Genomic DNA, 27,742 nt, shown 5'->3' with positions numbered 1-27,742 from the left:
CCTAATCACAACTTCCCGGGTCAACATCTTCTTTTGGCTGGAGCCGGCTACTCCGTATAAACCTTGTTTCTTTTTCTTTTGCCCCCCTTCCTCTCTTATGCTGATACTATAACCAACAGAAAATCCAAAACCCTAGAGTTGCTCCTCACTCTCTCAAGTTTCCATTTCCCACTTCTCAGTTATGCCCCCCAAAGCAGCTAAAGGTAAAGAAGTTCCTGCGGAAAGGCCCATTCTTGGCCGTTTCTCATCCCACTTGAAAATTGGAATCGTAAGCTTCTCTCCATTTTCTTATTTTCACACATATACGTCTGATCTCCCTTTTTTATTGCAGCAGCTGAAGTAACTGGAATTTCTAGAAAATGGAATACAAATTCCTGTTATCCACTGAGCTATTACATTTCTAAACCCACATTTCGAATTTTCAGTAGCTTATTTACTTTAGTGCTATTTGCATTAGGCAGATGTACAACTTTTGGTGAGGAAATGGGACTTAAGAGTTGTTTACTTTGCATGTGACAGCTGGTTCAGTTTATCCAAAATTTCATGTCTATCTTTAGAATCGATTCACACCAATTCTTCTATATCTATAGAAATTTGATGTTGACCTTGTTTATACTCTTTCAGGTAGGATTACCAAATGTGGGGAAGTCTACTCTCTTCAACACACTGACAAAGTTATCCATTCCGGCAGAAAACTTTCCTTTTTGTACTATTGAGCCTAATGAAGCTCGAGTACACGTTCCTGATGAGCGTTTTGAATGGCTCTGCCAACTCTACAAGCCCAAGAGTGAGGTTTGTGATCCAAATTCAACAACTAATACTGTCCCAGAAAAAAAAATTGATGTCCCTCTTTTTCCTCCTTATATAGCTGCGATGATCTATTTGCGACTCAGTTGTTTATTAAGTCATTCCATATGATTACGTTTGATTTGCCTAATTTGTCTCTAGGACAATATTATTTATAGTTAATCTTTAATGAATGTTTGACGATATCTAGGTGGCTGCCTTTCTGGAGATTCATGACATAGCTGGACTGGTTCGAGGTGCTCATGCAGGACAAGGATTGGGGAACAGTTTCTTATCCCACATCCGTGCAGTTGATGGCATTTTCCATGTTCTACGTAATATATTCACTCTCCATTTGGTCTTTCCACCTATTGAGCTATTCCTTTCTGGTTCTTTAGTATGCTTTTACAAATGTGGTGGTCCGTATGATCTGAGTTATTATTTCTAGTTGTATCTTATATACTTTCACGTTGATTGCCATCGTACACATTTATGCTGTTTGTCAGGTGCATTTGAAGATCCAGATATTATCCATGTCGATGACACTGTTGATCCTGTGAGAGATTTAGAGGTTATAAGTGAGGAACTAAGGCTTAAGGTAAGTTGGTTCATGCACCTTGAGTTTTTGGAATTTGTTGGGGCATGTATTCAGTTCCTCGAAGGCAGTAAGTTATTATTTTGTAATACCATGATTGGATGTACTCTATGATAGCATTGTCAGGGGGATTTTGTTGATTGCACTTGACTACTGCATTGATGAGTATTTTCTACTGTGGGAAATTTTCTAATCATATCTTTGGGTCAATTAAACATCTACAATGTTCCTATTGTGAATACGTACGACTGTACATATTTATAGAAAACCAAAAGGAAGAAAAGAAAAGGAAAGTATACCTGTGATTAGTACAAGATCAGTTGCATACAAATGCAGCAAGAAAGCTATCTCATACTGGGGGTGGGGGGTGGGGGGAGCATTCTGATGAAACAGGTTGTTTGGGACTTGAACAGGTTCTCTTTTATTTCTTGTCACATTCTTTTTATGAAGCAACATGTTCCATAGATGACATCAAAAAGATGCAAAGATACAGAAGTAGCCAATACTAATGTTAGCTCCATTACAAAATGTTCCATTCTAATCAGGGAGCTAACCAAAAGAAGCAAAAATATGGCCTAAGTTCAAGGAAATGAACTGATAAAATCTAGATATGAGCCAACACTATTTATAGGGGTCAGGTTGCTCCAACTAAATAGGTACAGCAGACCTAAAAGAAATACAAGAGAGGATCATCTTCCAGACTTTCTTGATGGCCTTGTCAAATTTTGAACTGTTCCTACCTCAACTGCTTCCTTAGCCTCAAGGTACGGTCCAGTTTATACCCAGCACATGTCTGTAGCTACTGGGCAGTGTAGGAAGAGGTGATCAACAAATTCTGAATTCTGATTGCACATGTAACATCTGTTTACCAGCTGAAATTTCCTTCTGCAGACAGGCTTCTCTGAAAGCTGTCCATGAGACGCAGACAACTTTTGTGGCAGCTTTGTGTTCCAAATGAGTTTCCATGGCCAGGAGTCTATGATTTCATTTTGCTCACAAAGGTGTCTATAGCCTGCCTTAACAGTATAAGAGCATGGTCCACAGCTTTCCCACCTGATTCTACCTGTGGCTTCTTCATTCACAGGGGAGTTTTCCAGCATTTTGAAAATGTTGTCTGGCTGCCAGTCATTCATGTTTCTTACAAACTGGAGGTCCCAAGCATTCCTTGATCTGTTTTGGGCTATGGTTGAATTAGGGTCATTGGCTAGCTGGTAGAGGGATAGGTAACTATCTATCAGGGTGTTGTTGTTCAACCATTTGTCCTTCCAGAACTTGACATGTAGCCCGTTCCCTATCTTAAAGGTGATGTTCTATGAGAATTCCTCCCATAAGCTGCTAATGTGTTTCCAGGGACCTACACCATGAGGTGATCTATTGCATTTAGTTCATCAGTGACTCTGCTGCTGCCCATGTTTAGCAGCAACCACCTTCTTCCATAGGCTAGAATCTTCATCTGCAGATCTCCCAAGCCATTTCATCAGCATGCTCTTGTTTTTCTTGACACATGAAGATGGTTAGTAATCTTGTGTCAGGTAAAAAAAGGTTTCTACTGTAACACCTACACATAATTAATAAAAAGATTTTTAATGCACACACTGGTGCTTCGTGCAATGTATGAATGTACAAGGAGAATCCATCTATATATTTAGATGATCGAGAGTCCTGCATGGAGCGATACTATGTCATCAATTAGTTGTTTTGTCCATCACTGAGATATTGGATATTGCTGGATGTTCTTTTTGGACTAATATACTGGATTTCCTATCAACCTGATTCTTTAGCAGGAATTTGTAAATGCCGGCATCTTCAACTGAATGTGCCTTGTTGCCTAAAAGTGTCTTATTCACTGTAATAATCTCATGATTCATGGAATATGTCATATTTTGTGTAAACCAGGACATCGAGTTCATGGAGAGAAGGATAGATGATCTTGAAAAGAGTATGAAGAGAAGCAATGACAAACAGTTGAAAATAGAGCATGAATTGTGTCTACGGGTTTGTGGCTATTGCTCTTCTTCCGTTGACCTTAGTACCTGCTTAGATGTTTTATCTCATTTCTGTATCTGTTTAGACTTTCTTGATCTTTGGGTGGCCAAGTCTTCAAATGGCGGCAGTATGAAATATTTGTGTATCTGAATAGTCCAGTGACATTCTCTATTTATAAACTAACTAGATGTTTGGTACCATCATGCATTTATTGTCCTCCAATAGTAGAAATATATGTCCTTAAAAATGGGGTCCGCTCCTTGTAAGATCCCTTTTAGATGAGAATGGAGGCTGATATCGGTACAGATGATTGATTATCCATTTCAGGTTAGATTAATTAATAAGATACTCTTCCTTATTTGTGTAATCATAATCATTTCAAAGGGATGGTGGTGTTAGACTAAGTGGCGTGTAAGGCGCTCGCCTTAGCGCCTTTGGCGAGAGGTGAGGTGAGGCCTTGTCGCCTATTACTGGTGAGGCGAGGCAATCTCGCAAAGGCGAGGAAAGGCAAGAGCCAAAAAGGCGATGAAGACGTTGCCTTTTTTTTTTTTAAAAAAAAAACCTGACATCAATTTAAAAATTAAAAGGAAATATTAGGGTTTATTAGCACAAAGCCACAAACTGCGCCTCTCTAATTCAAAGTTCAGAGCAAAAGGTAATTTGTCTCTCTTCTTCTTCTTTCTCCTCTACTTCTTCTTTCTTCTTCTTTTGCGGCTCTTAACCAGTAGGCAATGCACTGTGCACAACTTTTTATTCCTCTGTTTTGTATTTTCTTCTTCTTTAAATTTAATAGCTTCTTTCTATTTTTATTTTTGGCTTAAGTCATCGATGGCTACTTAAAGTTGTCCGCATATTTCACTTAGACAGCTCAACTAGGACTTGTACCTATTGAACACTCCAATCTTAACAAATTTATACCTATTAAACAAAAAATGACAACCAGTTTCTAGAATGTTATGCGTGTATCTCATGCATTTAATGTTATGAAAAACAACCAGTAAAACGATGACACGTGTCATAAAGGCTCAATTAAAATAGATTTTTAATTTAATAAATAAAACATTATTTAAACCCTTATCAAAAAGAAAGAAAAAAGAAAAACTCATTATCTAAACAAGCCCCCTCCACCCCCCGCACCACCTTCCCCAACTAAACCACCTAGCTCTTTTTCCCATTGTTTCTTCTTCCCCTCATCATTCCTTTAAGAAGCTCAATTTTTTTCCTTCTTGTAACAATAAATCATTAAAAATAAAAAAGAAATATTTAGATTCAAGTGTTAAATAGATATTGTAAACGAAAAATATTATTTCTTGTATCAAATCACATAAACGGAGATGGTGGTGATAAGGTGCTCCGATGGTAGCTAGAGAAGACGAGAGTTGATCCATGAATCTTTTTCTTTTGTAAAGAATGACTTTTTTTTTTGCAAAGAACAAAAAACAAAAAAAAGGAATACATGTGAAAAAATTAAGAGGGTTTTTTGGGAAGTAAATCGAGGGGAGGGGGAAGGAAGACGACTGACTGAGGGGAGATGGGGGTTGCTTTTTCTTTTTTAATTAAATAATCATTATTTTCAAAAGATTAATAAAAAATATTTTCAATTATTTTTTTAGTGCTAACTACCAAGTGTCAATCAAAGAAATGAAAAGGCAAGTTTTGAGATACTTTCACTCGCTCAGAGAGAATGTAAAACACACTTTTTGCCAAATCAGCATTTTGTGCTTAATAGGTATACGTTTTGAATAATTTAGGTGTTCAATAGGTACTAGTGCTAGTTGAGGTGTCTAAGTGAATATGCGGACAACTTTAAGGGGCCATCGATGACTCAAGCCTTTCTTTTTGAATTGAAATATTTGCTAATATGTTATTGCTATTGGTATTTTTGTTATTTATATATGCAATTAAATATTTTAAGTTTTTGGTATTAATTGTCGCCTCGAGGTGAGGCAGACCCTTGTCACCTTTTGTCGCCTTTCGCCATCCAAAACACTGGTTAGACTTGTCTTCCACTACTTTTTGGATGCTTTGTAGCTTGAGTCTATATTGATTTGAATAGAAAAGGAGGAACTGCTTTCTCTTGTTTTTTCCCCATAAAATCTTCATGTCTTCACCGTAGTTCTCCAGGTAATGAGTGCAAAAATTTGAGCACATTTTTAGTTCATTTTACAGATAATTGAATGATTAAAAAGGTCTAGATAATTTAACTATGATGTTGCCTGTTTTCACAGGTCAAAGCATCACTTGAGGAAGGCAAAGATGTTCGTCTAGGGGAGTGGAAAGCTGCAGATATTGAATTTTTGAATACCTTCCAGCTGCTTACTGCGAAACCGGTCGTTTACTTGGTGAGTTTAATGTTTTTAGTTCCTCTTTAACTTGGTTATGTACGAAATATGTCAGAATTTATGTTCTGGATACAGTAATGCGGGCTTATGATGTATATCCAAAATTATAACACTGCACAAACTGGTATTACAAAAGGCAGAACTTTTTCCTTTCTAAGTTCAGTTATAGTTACTAATCAAATGACCCAATTTTGTTTTATTAATCAAAAGAAAGTTATTCGTATACGGCTTAGAAATGTTGTCTCTTAACTCCTTTTGGAATGTATGTGTCTGTGCGAGAGAGAGGGGGTGGGTGGGGATGTGTTACTAGTTGGGAGATTACTTGTGGAATAAATCAGGTAAAATATATGCTGTACTAGGATTAGTTACTGTATCTTGTCACATTGTCCACATAGTTTCTGGGTAGTTTCTTGTGATGCTATGATGTTTCTTCTATTGCCAGCAAGGCAGCAACATGATTAGGATCAGCAGAATAATCAGAATATTGCATTGTGCCTACTGATTGTGTAACGGGTCATTGGCAGGTTAACATGAATGAGAAGGACTATCAAAGGAAAAAGAATAAGTTTCTGCCCAAGATTCATGCATGGTATGATCCATCTTTCTTAACAGTTGTTATGGCGATTATATTGCTCCTTACACTTAAAAAGAAAAGCTAAATTTGGAGGGATCTGTGTTATTTGATTTTTGATCAGACGAGAAACCGTTATTTTTTTATGATAATAAGATTATTTTGAATTCTAACAAACAATCAATATACTGAGATATATAGCACTCTTGTGCCAGTATAAAATTGGTTGTGATATTGATCATAAAAAGAACTTGGGTTACAACACATCGTTCTTTCTGTGCTCTTGTTCTCTACATTGTCGTCTGCAAAGCAATGATACGTGTGGGCAACAAAATGGATCAGATGCATGCAAAAATGTGCTCCCTCATGAAGAAAATATATGATGTCACACTTCAGCTATCTACTAATCTTGAAGTCATTACTCTGAAGCTGGCAAGATATTGGAGAGAAATCCCTCTTGTCACTCATGGATTTACCCCATCATGAATTCTTAAGCACCTGTGGAGTTTCTTGTTTGTTTCTGATTTTGTCACTCCTTAAGAGTTGAGATTAAATTGCTTTGCCTTTCAATTAAGAAATTCACTTTTCTGAAACTAAATAGTAAGCTAGATTTTATAACCTGCATTGTGGTCCACGTGCGGCCATTGTAATTCACTATCTTGATGAGGTTCTGGTGAATTATGTTACTTTAGTTATATGATTACCCTATAGTTTTTGATTCTTCATGTTTGCATGAATCTTCTCCTTCTTATTGGACTAGATCCAGTCATCTAGGTTACATTCACTGTTTATGGCATATTGTGATCAAGGACGTATTTCAGCGTTTAATTCAGAACTTCACGGCAGTTCAAATGAGTTTTTGTCCTGAAGATGGACTTCATGCCACCACTTAAATGGTTTTTCCCTGTGATGATGCTATGTTATGATCTCTTTTATTTTTCACTTAGATTATAGCCTTACTTTATTATTCTAAATTTGTTAACTCCTTGCTAGTATTAAAAAAATATGCTTTCACAAATTTTCAGGGTGCAGGAACATGGTGGTGAACTAATTATTCCTTTCAGTGCTGCTGTGGAGAGAAACCTTGCTGATATGCCACCAGATGAAGCAGTAAAATACTGTGAAGAGAACAAGTTACAAAGGTTAGTTTGAAGTGAAAAGGACTCTAATAATTAGATACTTTTATTCTATTCATTGAACTAAAGAAATTTTGGAGTTCTATAAGATTTCACAACTAATGATTATTTAGCCATTGCTATTCCCCTCACTCCTACGAGATAGTGAGAAAACTAGAAGAGTTGAGGCTTTTCCTTATTGTTTATATATCTGACTCATCTTTACTTTTTCCTTCCTCATTACATGAGATGTCAATCTTTTATATGACCTACCTTGTTAAGGGCATAGGTATGAGATTTCAATCTTTTATATGACCTGTCTTTTGAGGGCATACGTCAGAATAAGGTGCATTGCTCAAGGCTGAAGCCGGTGCCATTCGGGTTTCGTATCTTTCTTTAGTTTTTTACCATCATAAAAAAATTGCATTTTACATAAGAGGTAGTTGGAACACTATCTCAGCATGTTTTCTCTGGGTAGTATGGAAAGAAAGTAGAAGCCGATGTTTTGGATGCAAGTAACCTCCCATGAACACATTTGTTTTGGTTTTTTTGATAAGGTAAATGACTGCAGTGCTCATACTTGTGTATAATTTTTTTTTTATTGATTAACCTTTTTGACTGAAGTCAAATTTTAATAATATAGAATAACTTTTTTGAGTCCCTGAGCTCTCTTCAAGAACTATAGGAGATTCCATTTTTAACTTTTCTGGAAATGTCTCTATACATGAATGTACTTTGCTCTGTGCTCCTCTATGATAAATTAAACCCTAATACTTCAGAAAATTAAGAGATTAGTAAAATCCCTTTAAACTTATTTAACCAGAAAAAGAAAATAAGGTATGGATGGATATAAATTTTTGTTATGTGAAATGTGCAAAGTTGTCTCTAATAGAAAAGTGTAGTATATAAATTTGTTACAAATCTAGGAGAATAACAAAGTCAAAGTTGTCACCTAGGACAAGCACATGAACTGCCTTCTCTTATGATTCTTCCTACTTCTCTCTGTATTTTGCCCATTCTGGATTAAGACCTTAACCAGCATAGTTGATGTCGTTCCTATTCAAAGTCCTGCATCAATTCTACTATGTTTCTTGTCTTGGTTAGGTTACACTGATTCTGTACAGCTTTTCACTAGCCTCATGTCATATGGGGATGCTATTTAGGTTATTTTTCCATTTCTCATTTCAGTTGTTGGATATGGGTAGAAATATTTTGGGACAGTTCTATCGTTCTTTCTGTCTGCATAATTAATATTATGCTTGTCTGTGGTGAATCAGTTCTCTATTATTATTTCACGCCCAAAAAGTTGAATAAGAACATGTGCTTCAAGCACTGGGGTGTTGCCCTTCCTCAAACACTGGGAGCACTTATCAAGCCTACATACATATGCCTTGCAGGGGCTATTCTGTGTTGGAATACTTCAATGCAATATATCATACCTCATAAACTCCTTTTAAATATTATTCATGAAGCAGGGTGCTTGAATAATAGTCTAGCAACAATTTATGAAGATTTTTACTTAAAGGTGGATTTCCTTAGTCTGAGAATTAGGATGGAGTTGGCAATCTGAAATTCTCCCTTCATTGTCCATCTGCCAAACTCCTAAAGCTTACCCTGTTATTGGGCTGGGTCATAGTATTCTGCCAGGAGCCTCTGATTTTGACAAGTTTCTTTTGGTACATCAATAAAAGGGAAACTGTTAGACCCCCAAGTTCGGACTTAGACGTATGGTGGGCGAGGGCAGTGTCAAGGGCTTATACATTGCCCCTTGACATGGGCCTATGCGGCTATGGCAAACAATGTGCGGAGTTGCATGTCGATGGCATGGTGTGCAGCTAAGTCAAGATGCTTGGGTGTTGGCAAGGCAGCTTGGCGAACATCATGCGCGAGACAAGCGCATGGCATTAGGCGAGCATGCACGAGACAGGTGCATGGAACCAGGCGGGCATGCGCGAGACAGGCGCATGGCACTAGGCAGGCATGCGCGAGATAGACGTATGGCACCAGACGGGCATGCGTGCAGGCAAAGGGTTGGCACCGACAGACATGGAGACTGACATAGGCTGGCTGTGGCCAAGGCGGATGGACATGGCAAGACGTTGGCATGATGCTGGCATGATGCTGGCATGGTGTTGGCATGTCGATGGCGCAAAGCTGGGAGGCGAGGATCAGGCTAAGGCATGCGCGAGCACATGCGGCAGTTATGCCCGATTCTCTGAAGGCTTTGTAGACGTGGGCGAAATTGTAGGGCTTGTAATGTATGCCATGATCTCCCATGATCCCCATGTAAATGCTGGCACATGCCATGCACGTTCCTCCCCCTGTAGTTGCTTGTAACTGCCCTTGGCAAGCTGTATATATGTAGGCAGAATTTGGCTAAGGCAAAGTAGCAAGAATTTTGTAAGCCTTTCCAAATTCGTGAGTTCCTTTTGTATATCTGAGTACAACAACAACAACAACAACAACCCAGTGAAATCCCACAACATGGGGTCTGGGGAGGGTAGAATGTACGCAGACCTTACTCCTACCAAGGTAGGACGGCTGTTTCCTGGAGACCCTCGGCTCAGTAAAAGCATAAATGCATAAAAAATGTTAGATAAGAATAGAAAATTAAAAGCTTTATGAGAAAACAACAAACAAATAACGAATAGATAACAAATAAATACAAATAAATAAATACTAATAACAAATAACGATTAAATAAATAATGAAAGCGTCACAGGTAAAATTGAGTAATCAAAGCATAGAAAGTAATAAATAATAACAGAAATAACAGAAATCAGAAGTCAAAGCGCAAGAGATCGTAATGCACTACTACACCTATGAATAGAGAAGAATAACGAGACTATGAACTAGCCTTCTACCCTAATGTGGGTCCTCCACATCCTCCTATCTAAGGTCATGTCCTCCGTAAGCTATAACTGCGCCATGTCCTGTCTAATCACCTCTCCCCAATACTTTTTCGGCCTACCCCTACCTCTTCTGTAACCATCCATGGCCAGCCTCTCACACCTCCGCACTGGGGCATCTGTGTCTCTCCTCTTCACATGTCCATACCATCTCAGTCGTATTTCCCGCATCTTGTTTTCCACCGAGGCCACTCCTACCTTGTCCCGAATAGCCTCATTTCTAATCCTGTCGCTCCTGGTGTGCCCACACATCCATCTCAGCATTCTCATCTCAGCAACTTTCATCTTTTGAATGTGAGAAGTCTTAACTGGCCAACACTCCGCCCCATACAGCATAGCCGGTCTAACCACCACTTTGTAGAACTTGCCCTTAAGTTTTGGTGGCACATTCTTGTCACATAGCACTCCGGAAGCGAGCCTCCATTTCATCCACCCTACCCCAATACGATGTGTGACATCATCGTCAATCTCTCCGCTGCCTTGCATGATAGACCCAAGATACTTGCAACTACTTCTCTTTTGGATGGCCTGAGCACCAAGCCTAACTTCAACGTCAACCTCCTGAGGTGTCTCACTGAACTTGCACTCTAAGTACTCTGTCTTTGTCCTACTCAACTTAAACCCTTTAGACTCCAAGGTATGTCTCCAATCCTCCAGCTTAGCGTTAACTCCGCGGCGAGTCTCATCGATCAGGACTATGTCATCCGCGAAAAGCATACACCATGGCACCGCACCTTGAATTTGTCGCGTCAATCCATCTATCACCAAGGCAAATAAAAAAGGACTAAGAGCTGATCCTTGATGCAACCCCATCACCACTGGGAAGTGCTCTGAGTCCCCTCCTACTGTCCTTACCCTGGTTTTGGCTCCCTCGTACATGTCCTTGATCATCCTAATGTATGCCATAGGTACACCTTTAGCCTTCAAACATATCCATAGTATTTCTCTTGGGACTTTATCATAAGCCTTTTCTAGGTCGATGAATACCATATGCAAGTCCCTCTTCCTCTCCCTATGCTGCTCCACCAGTCTCCTCATAAGATGGATGGCTTCTGTAGTTGAGCGTCCCGGCATAAATCCAAACTGGTTCTCTGAAATAGACACGTCTCTCCTCACCCTCATCTCTACCACTCTTTCCCACAGTTTCATAGTATGGCTTAGTAGCTTAATACCTCTATAGTTGTTGCAACTCTGGATATCCCCTTTGTTTTTGTATAGAGGGATCATTATGCTCGACCTCCATTCTTCGGGCATCGTTGCCGTTTTAAAGATGACATTAAATAACCTAGTCAATCACTCCAAACCTACCGAACTCGTGCTCTTCCAAAATTCCCCAAGAATCTCGTCAGGTCCGGTTGCTCTTCCCCAGCGCATCCTACGAACGACACTCTTAACCTCCTCGACCTTAATACTCCTGCAATACCCAAAATTGCAACGCCTCTCTGTATGTTCTAAATCTCCCAACACAAAGTCTCTGTCCCCTTCCTCATTCAAGAGTTTATGGAAATAGGACTGCCATCTCTGTTTAATGAGGGTCTCGTCTACCAATACTTTTCCATGCTCGTCCTTAATGCACTTCACTTGGTCCACATCGCGTGCCCTTCTCTCCCGCGCCCTGGCTAGCCTGAACAATTTTCTATCCCCACCTTTCTCTTCTAGTTCAGCATAAAGGCGTTCAAAAGCTGTTGTTTTTGCCGTTGAAACCGCCGACTTCGCCTCCTTTCTCGCTATTTTATAAAGTTCCCTATTCGTCCACTTCTCCACCTCATCTATGCTTTCTATCAACTTTGCGTACGCCATCTTCTTTGCTTCCACCTTTTCTTGCACTTCTCCATTCCACCACCAGTCTCCTCGATGCCGACTACGACTACCAGTCGAGACTCCCAACACTTCCCTTGCCACAGTCCTAATACAACTAGCCGTCCTATCCCACATACTGGTCGCATCCCCATTACTATCCCAGGCCCCCATGGCCTTCAACTTCTCTCCCATTTCCAGGGCATTAGCAGTGGTCAAACTCCTCCATCTGATCCTAGATCGATCATCCCCGACCCTCTTATTCCTCATCATCTTGATCCTTAAATCCATCACCAAAAGCTTATGTCGGGTTGTAAGGTTGTCTATCGGAATGACCTTACAGTCTTTGCACAGACCTCTATCGACCTTCCTCAGGAGTAAAAAGTCTATCTGAGTCTTAGCCACCGAACTATGGAATGTTACCAAGTGGTCTTCCTTCTTTGGGAAACTCGAATTGGCTATGACCAACCCAAAAGCTCTTGCGAATTCCAAAAGTGAAAGGCCTCCTACATTTCTGACCCCGTAGCCAAAGCCTCCATGCACATCATCATACCCTCCTGAAATAGACCCGATGTGACCATTGAAATCCCCTCCCACGAAAAGCTTCTCAGTAGGTGGTATACCTCCTACTAACTCGTCCAAATCCTCCCAAAAGCGCCTCTTATCCTCCTCTCTTAAGCCCGCTTGTGGCGCATAAGCACTAATAATGTTGAATGTGCTCCCTTCAACGACCACCTTAATCGACATCATCCTATCGTTGACTCTCCTAACCTCCACTACCTCCACTACCTGATCCCTTAGATCATTGTCTACTAAAATGCCTACCCCATTCCTATATTTTGATCTACCTGAAAACCAAAGCTTATACCCGTCTACCTCCCTAGCTTTAGAACCTACCCATTTGGTCTCTTGGACACAAGCTATATTAATCTTTCTCTTCTTTAGAATTTTAACTAGCTCTATGGATTTGCTCGTTAACGTTCCAATATTCCAAGAACCAACTCTCAGTCTAGACGCTCCTTTAACCCACTTACCCCTCCTTACCCTCGTCCCCGACCCCGTCCCTGAATGAGAACATGACCTTAATCTACCATCACTATCTAAAGCCACGAAAATATGTAGGAATTAATAAATTATTCAAAAATCTAAAGTTAGCAAAATGCAACGATAAGTGTATGAACAAAAATATAGATAAACCGGAGGTACCAACTCCAGTTGAAAAGAACCTGATTTACGCCGGAAACACTGTTCACACCGGGAACACTGTTCACGCCGGAAACACTATTCATGCCGGAAATACTGTTCATGCCGGAATTACTGTTCACGCCGGAATTACTGTTCACGCCGGAAACACTGTTCACACCGGAAAATGGAAAATCGCGAGACGACGCCGGAAATCAATAGATCTAGGCCAAATTTGAACAGATCTGGAGGTATTCGTTGGAAAACAAGCAAAAGGAAAGAAAAGAAAAAGAAAGAAGAAGAATAAGTAGTGAGCTGTGAGCGCAAGTTGAGGGGCACTGCTGGTGGAGGTGCTGCGGGGCTGCAACGACAGAGGTTTGTTGACTGTGAGAACTTTAGGCCAAATAGAAGAAAACCCACAATGGGATAATAATAATAGGTTGGGCATTCGCCTGTAACGCTGCGTGTCATTTGTTTATATTGTGTTTGATACGAATTAAACTAAGTGTCAAACGTGTGTGTGTGTTGGTAGGCTGAAGTTGGCTACGATGATGACTGTCGGATGGTGGTGACTTTGAGGAGAAAAAAACTCACCCCTGTTTCAACTGGTATCAGAGCGACACAATTACGCTTCGTAGCACGATGGCTGCGGAGGTAACACGAAAGATAGAGTGGCTGCCCTGGAAACACTCGTGGGAATGACTGAAAATGATGACGATGTGACGTCTATTGTGAGTCGCATTCATCATTTGAACACAGAACTTGCTCGGTTTCGTGAAATCATGTCTATAAAGACACGGAATATGATGAATTCCGTAGTGGAGCTTTGGTTCAGATCAAGGATCTGAAGAAGGCCAATGATACCTTAAACTTGGAAGTGACGGTTCTGAGAGTGATGGCTACTAGTCCTAATGGAGGCCATGAAGTAGAACGTTCCAAGGTAAAACCCCATGATCCCCATGTAAATGCTGGCACATGCCATGCACGTCTCTCCCCCTGTTGTTGCTTGTAACTGCCCTTGGCAGGCTGTATATATGTAGGCAGAATTTGGCTAAGGCTAGTAGCAAGAGTTTTGTAAGCCTTCCAAATTCGTGAGTTCCTTTTGTATATCTGAGTGAGATAATAATAAAAGGTTGGGCAACTGCCTGTAATGCTGCGTGTCATTTGTTTATATTGTGTTTGATACGAATTAAACTAAGTGTCAAACGTGTGTGTGTTGGTAGGCTGAAGTTGGCTGCGATGATGACTGTCGGATGGTGGTGACTTTGAGGAGAAAAAAATCACCCCTGCTTCAATTGGTATTAGAGCGACAAGATTACGCTTCGTAGCACGATGGCTGGCGGAGGTAACACGAAAGACAGAGTGGTTGCCCTGGAAAAACTCGTGGGAATGGCTGAAAACGATGACGATGTGATGTCAATGGTGAGTCGCATTCATAGTTTGAATACATAACTCGCTCGGTTTCGTGAAATTATGTCCATAAAAACAGCAACAGCAGAATATGATGAGTTCCGTAATGGAGCTTTGGTTCAGATTGAGGATCTGAAGGCTAACGAAACCTTAAACGTGTAAGTGACGGTTCTGAGGAGAGCGATGGCTGTTAGTCCCAACGCAAGACATGAAGTAGAACGTTCCAAGGTAAAAATTCCTGAACCTAAAGCCTTTACCGGTTCAAGATCTGCGAAAGAATTGGAGAATTTCCTTTGGGATATGGAACAGTATTTCACAACTGCCCGTATTTCGGAGTCTGACAAGTTAAACATCACCACGATGTACTTGATGGGTGATGCTAAACTGTGGTGGAGGACAAGAGATGCGGACAACGTGAGTGCTGGACGGCCAATGATTGATTCTTGGGCCAAACTGAAGAAGGAAATGAGGGACCAATTCCTTCCTAGCAATGCGTCTTGGATTGCTAGAGATTGGTTGAAGAGACTAAGGCAAACAGAACACTATATCAAAGAATTCACTTCTTTGATGTTGGACATTCAGAATATGTCCGATGAAGACAAGTTACACAACTTCATTTTGGGGATGCAAGCGTGGGCCCAAAATGAACTTAGGAGACAAAATGTGAAGGATCTCCCAAGTGCAATTGCAGCGGCTGATTCGTTGGTGGATTTTCGCTCAATTCGTGTTCCTTCTGAAAATCCTACTTCTTCTAAGTCAAAGAAGAAGACTGAAAAGAAGGGGGATTGGAAGAAGGAAGGGCGGAAGGAGAATGCTGACAAAGGGAAGGCTGTTGCGGATGCTGGAAGTTCGAGGAAAAAAATTTCAGCAAACGATAAGGGTTGCCGGACTTGTGGAGGAAGTCACTTGGCTAGAAACTGCCCGAATTGTGAACGGGTGAACGCGATGATTGCAGGGGGTGCAAATACAAATGAGGAAGGTAAAGTGGTTGCTGCTTTGGCAAACCCACTTGGTTTGCTCTTGAATAATAACATTTCATTAGTAAACGTACTGGGGGAGTCTTCTAACAACCCTCATTCTTCGTTGCTGTACATAGAAATGAAGGTGGATGATAAAGTGTTGATAGCAATGGTTGACACCGGAGCTACGCACAAGATCGAGTTGCTGCCATCAATAAAAGTGTGTGTAGCTCTAGTATCCACCATTGCCACTAACACTTTATCATCAACCTTCATCTCTATGTGCAATAACGAAGAATGAGGGTTTGTGGACGACTCCCCCACCGCATTTACTAATGAAATATGATTATTCAAAAGTAAACCAAGAGGGTTTGCTAAGGCAGCAACAACTCCACCTTCCTCATTTGTATTCGCACCCCCTGCAAGCATAGCATTCACTCGTTCACGATTTGGGCAGTTTCTGGACAATTGCGCTCCTTCACACGTCCAGCAACCCTTATTGCTCCCTGAATTTTTGTTCCTCGAACTTCCAGCGTCCGCAACAACCTTCCCTTTGTCAGCACTCTCTTTCCGCCCTTCCTTCTTCCAATCCCCCCTTCTTTTCAGTCTCCTTCTTAGACTTAGAAGAAGTAGGATTTTCAAAAGGAACTCGAATTGAGCGAAAATCCACCAACGAATCAGCCACTGCAATTGCACTTGGGAGATCCTTTACGTTTTGTCTCCTAAGTTCATTTTGGGCCCACGCTTGCATCCCCGAAATGAAGTTGTGTAACTTGTCTTCATCGGACATATTCTGAATGTCCAACATCAAAGAAGTGAATTCTTTGATATAATCCCGAATAGATCCTGTTTGCCTTAATCTCTTCAACCGATCTCTAACAATCCCCGACGCATTGCTAGGAAGGAATTGGTTGCGCATTTCCTTCTTCAATTTGGCCCAAGAATCAATCCTTGGCCGTCCCGCACTCACGTCGTCCGCATCCCTGGTCCTCCACCAAAGTTTAGCATTACCAGTCAAGTACATGGTGGTGATACTCAACTTGTCATTTTCAGCAATACGGGCAGTAGTGAAGTACTGTTCCATATCCCAAAGGAAATTCTCCAATTCTTTCGCAGATCTTGAACCGGTAAAGGCTTTAGGTTAAGGAATTTTTACCTTGGAACGTTCTACTTCATGTCTTGCGTTGGGACTAACAACCATCGCTCTCCTCAGAACCGTCACTTCCACGTTTAAGGTTTCGTTAGCCTTCAGATCCTCGATCTGAACCAAAGCTCCATTACGGAACTCATCATATTCTGCTGTTTTTATGGACATAATTTCACGAAACCGAGCGAGTTCTGTATTCAAACTATGAATGCGACTCACCATTGACATCACATCGTCATCGTTTTCAGCCATTTCCACGAGTTTTTCCAGGGCAACCACTCTGTCTTTCGTGTTACCTCCGCCAGCCATCGTGCTACGAAGCGTAATCTTGTCGCTCTGATACCAGTTGAAGCAGGGGTGATTTTTTTCTCCTCAAAGTCACCACCATTCGGCAGTCAGCGTCGCAGCCAACTTCAGCCAACCAACACACACACGTTTGACACTTAGTTTAATTCGTATCAAACACAGTATAAACAAATGACACGCAACATTACAGGCAGTTGTCTTACTTTTTATTATTATCTCTCACTCAGATATACAAAAGGAACTCACGAATTTGGAAGGCTTACAAAACTCTTGCTACTTGCCTTAGCCAAATTCTGCCTACATATATACAGGCTACAGCCTGCCAAGGGCAGTTACAAGCAACTACAGGGGGAGGGACGTGCATGGCATGTGCCAGCATTTACATGGGGATCATGGGGAATCATGGCCTACATACAGGCCCTAATATTTCGCCCACGTTTTCAAAGCCTTCAGAGACTCGGGCATAACTGCCGCATGTGCCTCGCGCGGGACTCCTCTGCATGTGTCGCACGCATGCCTCGCTCACGTGCCTTAGCCTGATCCTCGCCTCCCAGCTTTGCGCCATTGCCATGCCATCGACATGCCAACACCATGCCAACGTCTTGCCATGTCCATCCGCCTTGGTCCCAGCCAGCCCATGTCAGTCTCCATGTCTGCCGGTGCCAACCCTTTATGGAGTTCCCGGTGCAAGGAGGTGTTTTGTAATTTCAAGGATCTAGAAGTATATTCTTGAGATCATCTCTTTATTCGTTCATTTGGAACTTTATTGGTTAAGGTAGTTTGTCTTTGAAAAAAAACTATAAATAAATCTGTTGTGTATATTTGCACATAAAAGTTTTTGAGCTCTTTGGAGTTGTAACATTTTATAGCTTTTATGGTGCCAACAAGCTCACACTTCTGTGAGTGAGTTGATGTGGATGATACTTCTTTCTTCCTCACCTTGGTTTACGTCTGTCTCCAACTTATGGCGGACTTCTTTTCGGTGGTGATGTTTCCTTGTGCTTCCTACACTTAGCTTGTTCCTCTCTTCACGTTTCCGTGTCATTGCAACAACTTCCTCTTCGTTTGCCATGACGTCTTGCCGCAAGTGCTCTATACCCTAATTAGTAGTTGTGTATGCTTCACAACACTATGTCAATCTTAGGCGTAATGCCTCCTTGTAACCATTTTCTAAAACCACCTTTGGTATCACCCCGAACCTTGGCTGCCTTTGTCACAAGCCTAGACTCGTTCTAGCACCACGTACAACATCGCGATTTCCCTGAGCTTTACTTCAGAGTGTGATAACAGAAGGTAAGACTAGTGTGGGAAACTACGTTGTATTGGTAAACTAGTATTTACTATAAGACAAGACTTACTACACACATTGACACTCGAACATGGTTATAGGATGGTATCACTTGTCAGATAGACTTCCTCATTGTTTGCAAATGCTGCGATCTCCTGCTTAGAGTTGGTCAAGGAAGGTTCCATGTCTGATGGGACATGACATTGTTCTGTTCTCTACAACGTCTTTGCCCCCCTTGGATGGTCCCAACATGATTTGGGGCCTTTGGGTGCCTCTAGGATCCTCTACTTTTCAATGAGACCTTACTCCCTTTGTGCCCGATGGCTTAGCATGACTTTTTTGATCAACCGCTGAAGCTCCATTGGCACCTCTTTGGCCATTCTTTCACATGTACAATTGTGCTGGTCGATGCTCCAATTCCCCTCCTCATGCCAAGACCCTCGTGCTTATATGCAACACCACCGTGCATGCATTGCGCTACTGGGGCACTCGGCTCTGGACACGTGCTGCGCTATGAATGAGTGTGTTGGTTTTTAGTGGCTCTTGCCTTGTGTGTATCAAAGTCTATTTGTATAAAACCTTCTTTGCTGTCGAGGCTTATGCTGCCTTACATTTTAGATACATGGGTGGATGGTCCTTATTGTGCTATTAGGTAATTTGAACAGTAGGCCTTGCTAATTCAGATTGGTTAAGGCAGTGCATGACACATGTAACAAAGGCCACATTTTATTATATTATATATAACATATGATTGGGTAGAATAAGTTTATCCTCTCAGCCATCATTTCATTTATTTTGACTATTCTATGGCACCTTAAGCTTTGATGTTGTTGAAATTTCTCTTCCTTTACACTACCATAGGATGAAATTTCCATCTTCAATGTGGGAATATATCACATCTTTAATCCCTATGTGCTGTGTAATCCAACATGATCTATCTTAAGCTGTGTTTCATCAAGGAACTGGATGTTACGTGTAAAACCTGACTGCTTGTGCGTTGAAGGACATAATTAATTAATATAATACATAAACATGGTTGGATTTAGCATTCCAAATATTGGTCTTAAATAATCTGATCTGCAGTTGTAGTGATAGTAGTACCTTAATTTCTTGGATTTGAAGCATGTCTGATGAAGGCTGCTATATAGAGATTATTATGACATTGGGCTTCATTGATGGGTTAAAGCCTCAAAATATCTACTTTCTTGAAAGGGAAGAGGATACTTGGTTCTGCAATTTAAGATACTCTTACAGTGGCATTCTTTCTGAGCCAATTTGGTTACTAATTTTATAGAATTGGGCAATTGATACCATTTCATTTGTTAAGCATCATTAATCTTTGTACATTTACATTATACTTTGCTGTGAAATGTGCGCCTATTTTAAATATGGAAAGCATCATTTTTGTTACTTCATCCAGCTGATCTCGATTTATCATGCTACAGTTGCCTCCCAAAAATCATAAAGACCGGATTTTCAGCCATTAATCTTATTTATTTCTTCACAGCAGGGCCAGATGAGGTATTCCAATTCTTCCTCTTTCATTCTGTCCCATTCCCTTTCTTATTTGGTGTCGAGTTTGATGCTACATAGATAATTTATTCCCCCATCCTAGTCTATATGATGTCATGTGACTGGACGTGAAATTTAAGATGTTAATTGACTTATATATTATATTAGTGACAGTGGAACAAATATTAAAGTCATGGCTGAACTTTTAGTTTGAGAGAAAAAATAGTGCATGAAAGCTTAAAGGTTGAATTGCTTAATGATTTGATTCCGGAATGTTATTGTAAATTTTATAGGAATGGCATGATGCCCAACATTTTGAGATGTTCCAAAATGGAAAGAGTGTCACATGAATTGGCTGGAGGGAGTATAATCCTTTCTGCCCATGCTTTTTATGTTTTTGCTAGTTTTAATGCACTGACCTGGTTAGCAAGAATTATATAATACTTTGTTCTGTTGAAAGATTCAATTCTTCATCTTTATCATGTTATATACAAATACAGAGGAATTCCCTTCTGCTTGTTATAACTTGGCCCCCCTCCCCCTCCTAAAAATCACCCCGTCCCCTAAAAATGCAAATTGAAGTCACCATTAATGAAGGCTATAAAGCCTCACTACTGTTTTTCTCATAAAATACAGGTTAAATGCTGGCAAATCCGCAGGCTGATGAAGGCTCCTCAAGCTGCTGGAACAATTCATACAGATTTTGAGAGAGGGTTCATCTGTGCTGAGGTCATTTTGTGCCTGCTTTTTCTTTTTGCCTACCCATGTTCAAGATTCTTAAAATTAGTTCCAAAAGCTCAGTTTATTATTTTTAATTGAATGCGCACAGTTCAGTTGGTGGTTTCTTCACACCCATAAATTGAATAATTGATCAGAAACTCCTGAGCAATTTCCTAACTACTTTTCCAGGAAGCCTTTTCCTTATTCTAAAGAAGTTTGATTCTTGAAATTTTTAATTTTCTTTGTTGATAAGGTAAATAATTTTATTAACAACTAGGGAAAACCCTGTATACTATAGACGTATACCAAAAGGAAGCGAACCTACACCAAAATATGGTTCTCAACAAAAGAGATCAAATCCTCTATATAAATAGGGGCCTCATGAGTACACCTAAAGGAAACTAGAACAAAAAGCTAAATTTCAGTTTTACATAATCTTGTTCAACCCCTTCAAAACCCCCCTCCTATTTTTCTCGTTCCAAATAATCCACATGATTGCTAAAGGGGCAACACTCCATGTCCTTGGACTTCTCTTCCCCCTTGTGTGAGTCATCTTTGCAAAGCCTCCTTCAATGTCCCAGCATCACTCATTGCATCCCAAACAAATTGAGGGCCACCCTCCATAACCGATTAGCAACTTTGCAATGCAAAAGGAGATTATCTACCTCTTTCCCTGAACCTTTGAAATTTTTAATAACAACACATGTAGATTTTTGGGAATTGGAGTTGCCCCAGAAGGTGGAATTTTATGAATTGGAAGCTACAGATGAAAGTATCTTATTCTGCTTGGCCAGATGACTCATTTCAAAAAGTGAAATCCTTTTCATTTATGACTGCTTTCATTTTTAGCTGCCATTTGTCTTTTCTCTTGACACCAGTACTAGCGTGTGCAAGTGCTAACTTGGTATGTGTCTTCAGGTGATGAAATTTGATGATCTAAAGGAACTTGGTAGTGAAGCGGCTGTAAAGGTACTCTTATTAAGTTGTCGTTGGCAATTTAATGACACGTCCTGCTTCACGAGTCAAATTGCACAATCACTATACTGGAAATAATAATATGCGCTTTATTTCTGCACAACTTGTTTTTGGAAACAAAAATATGGGGTTGAAGCAAACTTCGTAAAGAAGTTCTTCACAAGAACAAGAATAATGTGAAAGACTGAGGAGTTACACTCAACTTCCACACAAATACAGCTTTTATATATATATATATACATACATACATACATACTTGTGCTGTATTCAGCATAACTTGTTATCAAAAAACAAAGACAGCTAAAGCAACATTCTAATAAAATTTCTCCTCAAGAACAAAAATAAAGTGAAAGGCAGTAGTAAAATTCAACTCATAAACAAATAATAGCTCTGGTTATACCTATATATTCTGTTTTCTTCAGATATGGTTGTGCCTCCAAGTATATATTATATCAGACAAACATGTGTTCCCACTATTTGCCTTTTTGCGCCAAGACAGCTTTTCTTTGTTAAGCGAAAAGGATATAGCACCCTACTGTCTCTATCTTCGTTCTAGTGCAAATTCTTATCTAATTTTACCTTAAATATGTACTTCCTCTGTTTTAATTTGTTTTTCCTACTTCCCTTTTTAGTTCGTTTAAAAAAGAATGCCTCTTTCCTTTTTTAGCAACTCTTTAATTCCAACTTTTCGCATGACATTAAGAACAGAAGATTAAAGAGCATTTTGATACATTTGACATATTTATAATTTAAGGCCACAAGATTCAAAAGTCTTTTTTACTTTCTTAAACTCCATGCCAAGTCAAAATAGGACAAACAATTTGAAACGGATTGATTTATACTCATGTTACTTGTCTCGAAAACAAATAAGAACAAGAAGCACCCAAGGTTGTGGCATTGTGGTCAATGGAGTGGGAGTGAGAACCTAGGGAAACTACGGTTTAAATCTTTTGCTGAGAGAAAAAATGTAAGGTGATTTCTTCCCATTTGCCTAAGCTTCGAAGGTCAGCGTTATCCGGTACATTAGCTGATGGGAGGTAGAAATTACCCAGTGGAATTGTCAGGGTGCATGCAAGTTGGTCTAGACACTACTGTAATTAAAAAAAGAAAAAAGAAATGCTAATGTTGCTTCTGATCAAAGATACTTTGTGATGGACTTCCTAAAATAAGAAGCTATCTAACATATGGAATATGCTAAATGCTAACAAACCAATTGCATAAAATGACTAAGATAATTCGATTCTGTTGACTAAGATAATTCAATTCTGTAATTACTATTGGCAGTTGTGTTAAATTCTCTAGTAAGTCTTGAGCCAAAATTAGTAGTTTGCAATGCAACATGATTCTTTATAGATGACCTCTGAAAATTGTGTAAGGTGAATATGCTCTTCCACAGGCCGCTGGGAAGTATAAGCAGGAGGGTAAGACCTATGTGGTCCAAGATGGTGATATTATATTCTTCAAGTTCAATGTCTCTGGGGGTGGGAAGAAGTGAGGTGGTGGATCTGCACGAAACTTATGAAGCTGCATCGAATTGTTGACGAGTTGAAAGATGATATAGTTTTGCCTCATAATTAGGTCTATATCTGCAGATGAAGTTTATCTTGTATGGGAGGTTTCTGCAAAATTTATGATATGTTTCCTATGTCTTTATCTGCATTTGTAGCTTGTTGGGTATTTGACTCATTTTTGTATTTTGTTTTCGTACGCTGTACTTCCTTTCAGTGAAGCTGATGCCAAATCCAATAAGTTTTTGGCTGGCATTTGAATTTGATGTGATGTGGTATTTGAAGAAACAATCTGGAGAATTGGCGATAAATTTAATCTCACAAGATGTACGTGTTAGAAATTTCTGTGTTTCTTTTATCAAAAAATTAATGTCACCCTTATGGTGTCAAGTTAGGCAGGGACCTCAACCTGTATATGAATAACCAGAAAAATGTGGGATTGGGACAATAAATCTGTCCACTTGCTGGAGTACAAAAAGATAGGCAGATTGAGGCCAACAGACCCGTGCCTCCTAGTACAAATTTGTGAATATTAAGACGTCTTTCACTTTTAAGTGTATACTCCCTTCGTTCCTAAATATGTTTCACTTTTTTTGTTTGCATTCTGCATAAGAAACTATGTATCTTACCATCAAATCATTATTTGATTTCTTTAATCTCTCTTCAGTAAATGGAAAGTGTGCTAGTGAAAGTAGACAGCCATAAGTGGAGATTCGAAGACTAAATCAACATTAATACGCATGTACCTTGCAAAGTGAATGGAGTACACAATCTTTTCGTCATCTTTTGTTCCAAATGAGAGAATATTTGAAATTTTTGAGTCTTCTATTTTAATATTATTTGAACGTTCTGAATCATCAACATTCGTGCTAAAATTTTCTACGTCCCTAATGTTTGTTGAATTTTCAAATTTCAGAAGAGTTTTTGTTTCTTTCTCCATTTTTTATTGTAAGTTTGTTCATTGGGATTTCTTTTAAGACCAGATTTTATAATAGCTGCAATGGTGGGAGTATAGTTGAGATTTGAAGCAATTAATTAATAGACATTAGTAAATCTAAGAATCACTGAGATTTCCTATGCTAAATTAGTTAATGTTTACTTCCAAGAATAATTACTCGTAAGGGTAAAATGGAAAAACTATACTCAATTATGTCATTTTACTAGTATTGTGGATTATCTATTTTTAGTAAGGATGCGAAGCATTGGGAATTGGGAATTGAGGGAGTACCACATAAAATAAGCTATGCCTCAAAAGGTTCTTGGTTTTGATTTGGACATGATCCAGTTGGTCCATGTAATCTTCGAGGTAGCTCTCACTTCTCCAGATGTAGTATTAGCCTCTGTGAAGATAGTTTTTTTTTTTTTTTTTTTTTTTTTTTTACGGGAACAGACCCTACACGAGGCTCCCACCTCTCGTGCACAGTCAGGGGTTAAGCAACACCCCCAAGCCTTAACATAAATAATCAAAATAAAAATACAAGGAGGGGGACATAAACCTTACCTCCGATCCTATGGTGGTTCATAAGTCGGCTAACCTATTAAGGTCGGCTAACTCATCCCCGATACAAAAAGGAGACTAACTATAACTAGAAAGCAGTAAACCTGTGAGAGGACTCCTCCCGGTACAATTTAACTATGAAAGCATAAATGAGGGAGACTCTCCCCTTCTATGAGAAAAAAGGAAAGTAACCTACACTAGTCCTATTCCAACTATGCTACGTACCAGACATAGCTACATTGAAGAAGAACAAGTATACGAAACTTCTATCTCGCATGGGATGGGAAAATTCTTTTCATCTTTGCTCTTTTTAGTCTTGTCGTACCAAGTAAATCCAGGTGAAATGTGCCATTGCATCAGTATCATGATTATCAGCTATGGGGGCTGAAAGGAGAGGAAATATATGGAGCTATAGTATCCAACAGCCTTGGAGTTGTTGTGGAGAAAATTGATAGCCTGAATTAGCCAAGGAAGCAAACAAACATGGTTGTTGCAGTCTTGTACCCAATTCCTTGCTGCCTCTATAGCTGCAGTGATAGCATGATTGTTGTTGCAGGTTAGGTTCAGTAGTAGATCCCTATTTTGGTACCTGCACAGGCAAACAACACCAGAAAAACACACAAGCAAACTATTGTGTGCTGCATATGCTGTATTCTGCTGCTGCTGTGCTGCATATGGTAGGTACAGATGGTGGTTGATGATGATGGCTGCAGTATCCTTGTGATGCCAAGTATTCTCAACTTTGAAGTTGTAGCAGGTGTGCATCAGTGAACCTGCATTAGCAATTAACAAAGGGGCAGGCAATTGTGGGAAGAGAAAAGGCTGATGCATGTTTTTGTGCAACTCCTTGTTGCTGCCATTGTAGTTAGGCTGCTTATTGGTCTTTGTTTTGAGATGGTTAACCTTCTTGGAGTACCTGCACAGAAAAACAACACCAACAAACTTGTATTTGTTTCTTGTCTGATACAGGTTGATGGACTTGTTGCTGGGGTGTGTTGATAATGGAGAATGTGGTTGGCAATCTGATTGTGCTGCTTCATAGCAGCCCCAGGTTACTGCATCCTTTGTAGCATTTCTAAAGGGGGTCTGCCAGCTACATTGATGAAGCTGAGGATGACTGATCTTGGGGATCAATGCAGATTCAATGAGTGAGCTGCAGCTGGGGTACCTGCATAAAACAAAACCACCAAACCTCACTGCCAAGGAGATCTGCAGGCTGCTGTACCCATGTTCCTTGTGTGCTGCCAGTTGGTGGAGTGTTTGCTGTGGTGTGTTTATGTTAGAGAGTGTGGATGGAAAGCTGAGTGTGCTGCTCCATGGGAGCCCCAGGATATTGCAGCTCTCATAGCAGTTCCAAAGAGGGCCTGCATAAATGGAAAAAGGCCATGTCCAAACAGACTGAGAAGAACAAAGCCAAAGGTTGGAGTGGATGTAATGAGATTGCTTCTGTGGAGTCCTGGTAGGTAGCTCCAATTTCTGATGGAATAGCTCCCCAGTTGTTGATGTACCTAAACAAAAACAATCAAACAAATACAAACAAACAAACAAACACAAGAACCAGGACTGTTAAGATAGTTGAGGATCTTCTTTGCAGACTTCAATTAGCTCAGTTGTATATAGAAATTGGCTTCCTGTTCCAGTTCCAGAATTTGCTGCATATATGTGCAATTTGTCAACTTGTACCTCTTTGTATCCCTCGTCCCCAATTAACTCCAATAGGATTGCCTTAGCATCAATTGTATTATTTGAGCAGACACTGAGGAAGTTAGAAAAAACTATAATTAGTTTCTCTTTGTGATCCTTCTTTCAAAAGTCCACCTCCTCTAGCAAAACCTAGGTTTCCTTTAGTCCATTAGTTTTGGGTTTCAACTTTCAGATATCCATAAGGTGGTTTGAGACATTTGACAAGGATGATGTTAAGTGCAGGTTTTATATTTTCCATCAAATATTAGCCTTTGGATAGAAATCTTGTCACCACCATATATGTAAGTATGTCTTCTGTTCCAAATTTCCCAACAAATATCACTGGGAAAACATTATAAGGAGAATGATTGAAATTGGTTATTAGCTTTAGCTAGGGGTGTACATGGACCGGGTTGGTTCGGATTTTTTACAAATCAAACCAAACTATTTGTGTCAGGTTATTAAATCTATAAACCAAACCAAACCAATAAAAGTCGGGTTTTTCGATATCAATTTTTCTCAGGTTTTTCGAGTTTTTTGGGTTTCTCGGGTTTTTCATAGTATCTAATAAAAAACACAAAACAGTGCTTGTTAAAAAGAGTTCTAGTTCAAAATATCAACATAAGATGGAGACATAACACTGTTTGAAGTTTTAACTTTATAATATAACTTTATAAGATGGGCTTTTTTTGTATATTATTTAGATGAGTTTCTCAAGTCCAAATCTAAATGTAAGAAAGAAAACAAAAATTATGAAATTTTTTTAAAAAATATTTATAAATTACATTTTAATAAATATTTTTATGTATAACATAATTTAAAAGTACTATATCTACAATCGGGTCGGTTTGGGTTAGGTTTGACTTTTTTTAGTTAAAACCAAACCAACCCTATAATGGTCGAGTTTTTTTTTCAAACACCAAACCAAGTCAAACCAAACCACTAGTCGTTTTTTTTTTCCCGATTTGGTTCGGTTTGTCGGTTTGGTGCGATTTATCGGTTTGCCCTGTACATCCCTAACTTTAACTAACCAGCGGCCCCTTCAAGAGAGTTTGTCTTAAGCCTATAGTGTTTGTAATTCAACATGTAACCTCAGAGAAGCAGGCAGGTAATGAGGTAAAATCTTTCGAGGTTGACTTAACAAGTAAATGCACCAACTATTGGTAATAGACCAGATGTATCTTTACTTGGTTAACAATGCCTTCGAATAGTAGCTCTCTTAGCTTGTCCATATTTCGATATCCTCTTGAGTGTATATAAACTACCTCACCTCTTCCTTTATTGTGGTCTTGAACTAAATTGGATTGAGGACCATGATCAGATCAATCATTCCACCACAAGGACTTATTCCCTTTCCTTATTCTCAATTTAATATATTTTTCTACCTCTGAAAGATCAAGAGGGGGGGGGGGGGTTGAATTGCTATTTTTAAAATCGTTAGTCGACTGACAAT

At 39.7% G+C, this 27,742-nt stretch overlaps 1 protein-coding gene across 2 annotated transcripts; it reads left to right on the top strand.

Annotated features, from left to right (window-relative positions):
• LOC129873570 (obg-like ATPase 1) lies at positions 1 to 23,449 on the top strand. Of its 2 annotated transcripts, none has more exons than XM_055948689.1 (12): positions 1 to 268; positions 625 to 792; positions 998 to 1,121; positions 1,293 to 1,384; positions 3,278 to 3,376; positions 5,596 to 5,709; positions 6,234 to 6,298; positions 7,306 to 7,422; positions 19,839 to 19,914; positions 20,542 to 20,634; positions 21,544 to 21,594; positions 22,997 to 23,449. In XM_055948689.1, the coding sequence occupies exons 1-12, from the start codon at positions 182 to 184 to the stop codon at positions 23,093 to 23,095; spliced, it is 1,185 nt and encodes a 394-aa protein (XP_055804664.1). In that variant the 5' UTR covers positions 1 to 181; the 3' UTR covers positions 23,096 to 23,449. The 2 variants fall into 2 exon arrangements, with proteins under 2 accessions (XP_055804664.1, XP_055804663.1); XM_055948688.1 differs by having other exon boundaries at positions 22,977 to 23,449.
• Positions 23,450 to 27,742: the final 4,293 nt, after the last annotated feature.

Source organism: Solanum dulcamara, chromosome 11 (assembly GCF_947179165.1).
Source record: "Solanum dulcamara chromosome 11, daSolDulc1.2, whole genome shotgun sequence".
In the NCBI taxonomy this organism is placed as follows: domain Eukaryota; kingdom Viridiplantae; phylum Streptophyta; class Magnoliopsida; order Solanales; family Solanaceae; genus Solanum; species Solanum dulcamara.
The sequence above is the reverse complement of the archived record's forward strand: the minus strand, read 5'-3'. Positions and strand labels throughout refer to the sequence as shown.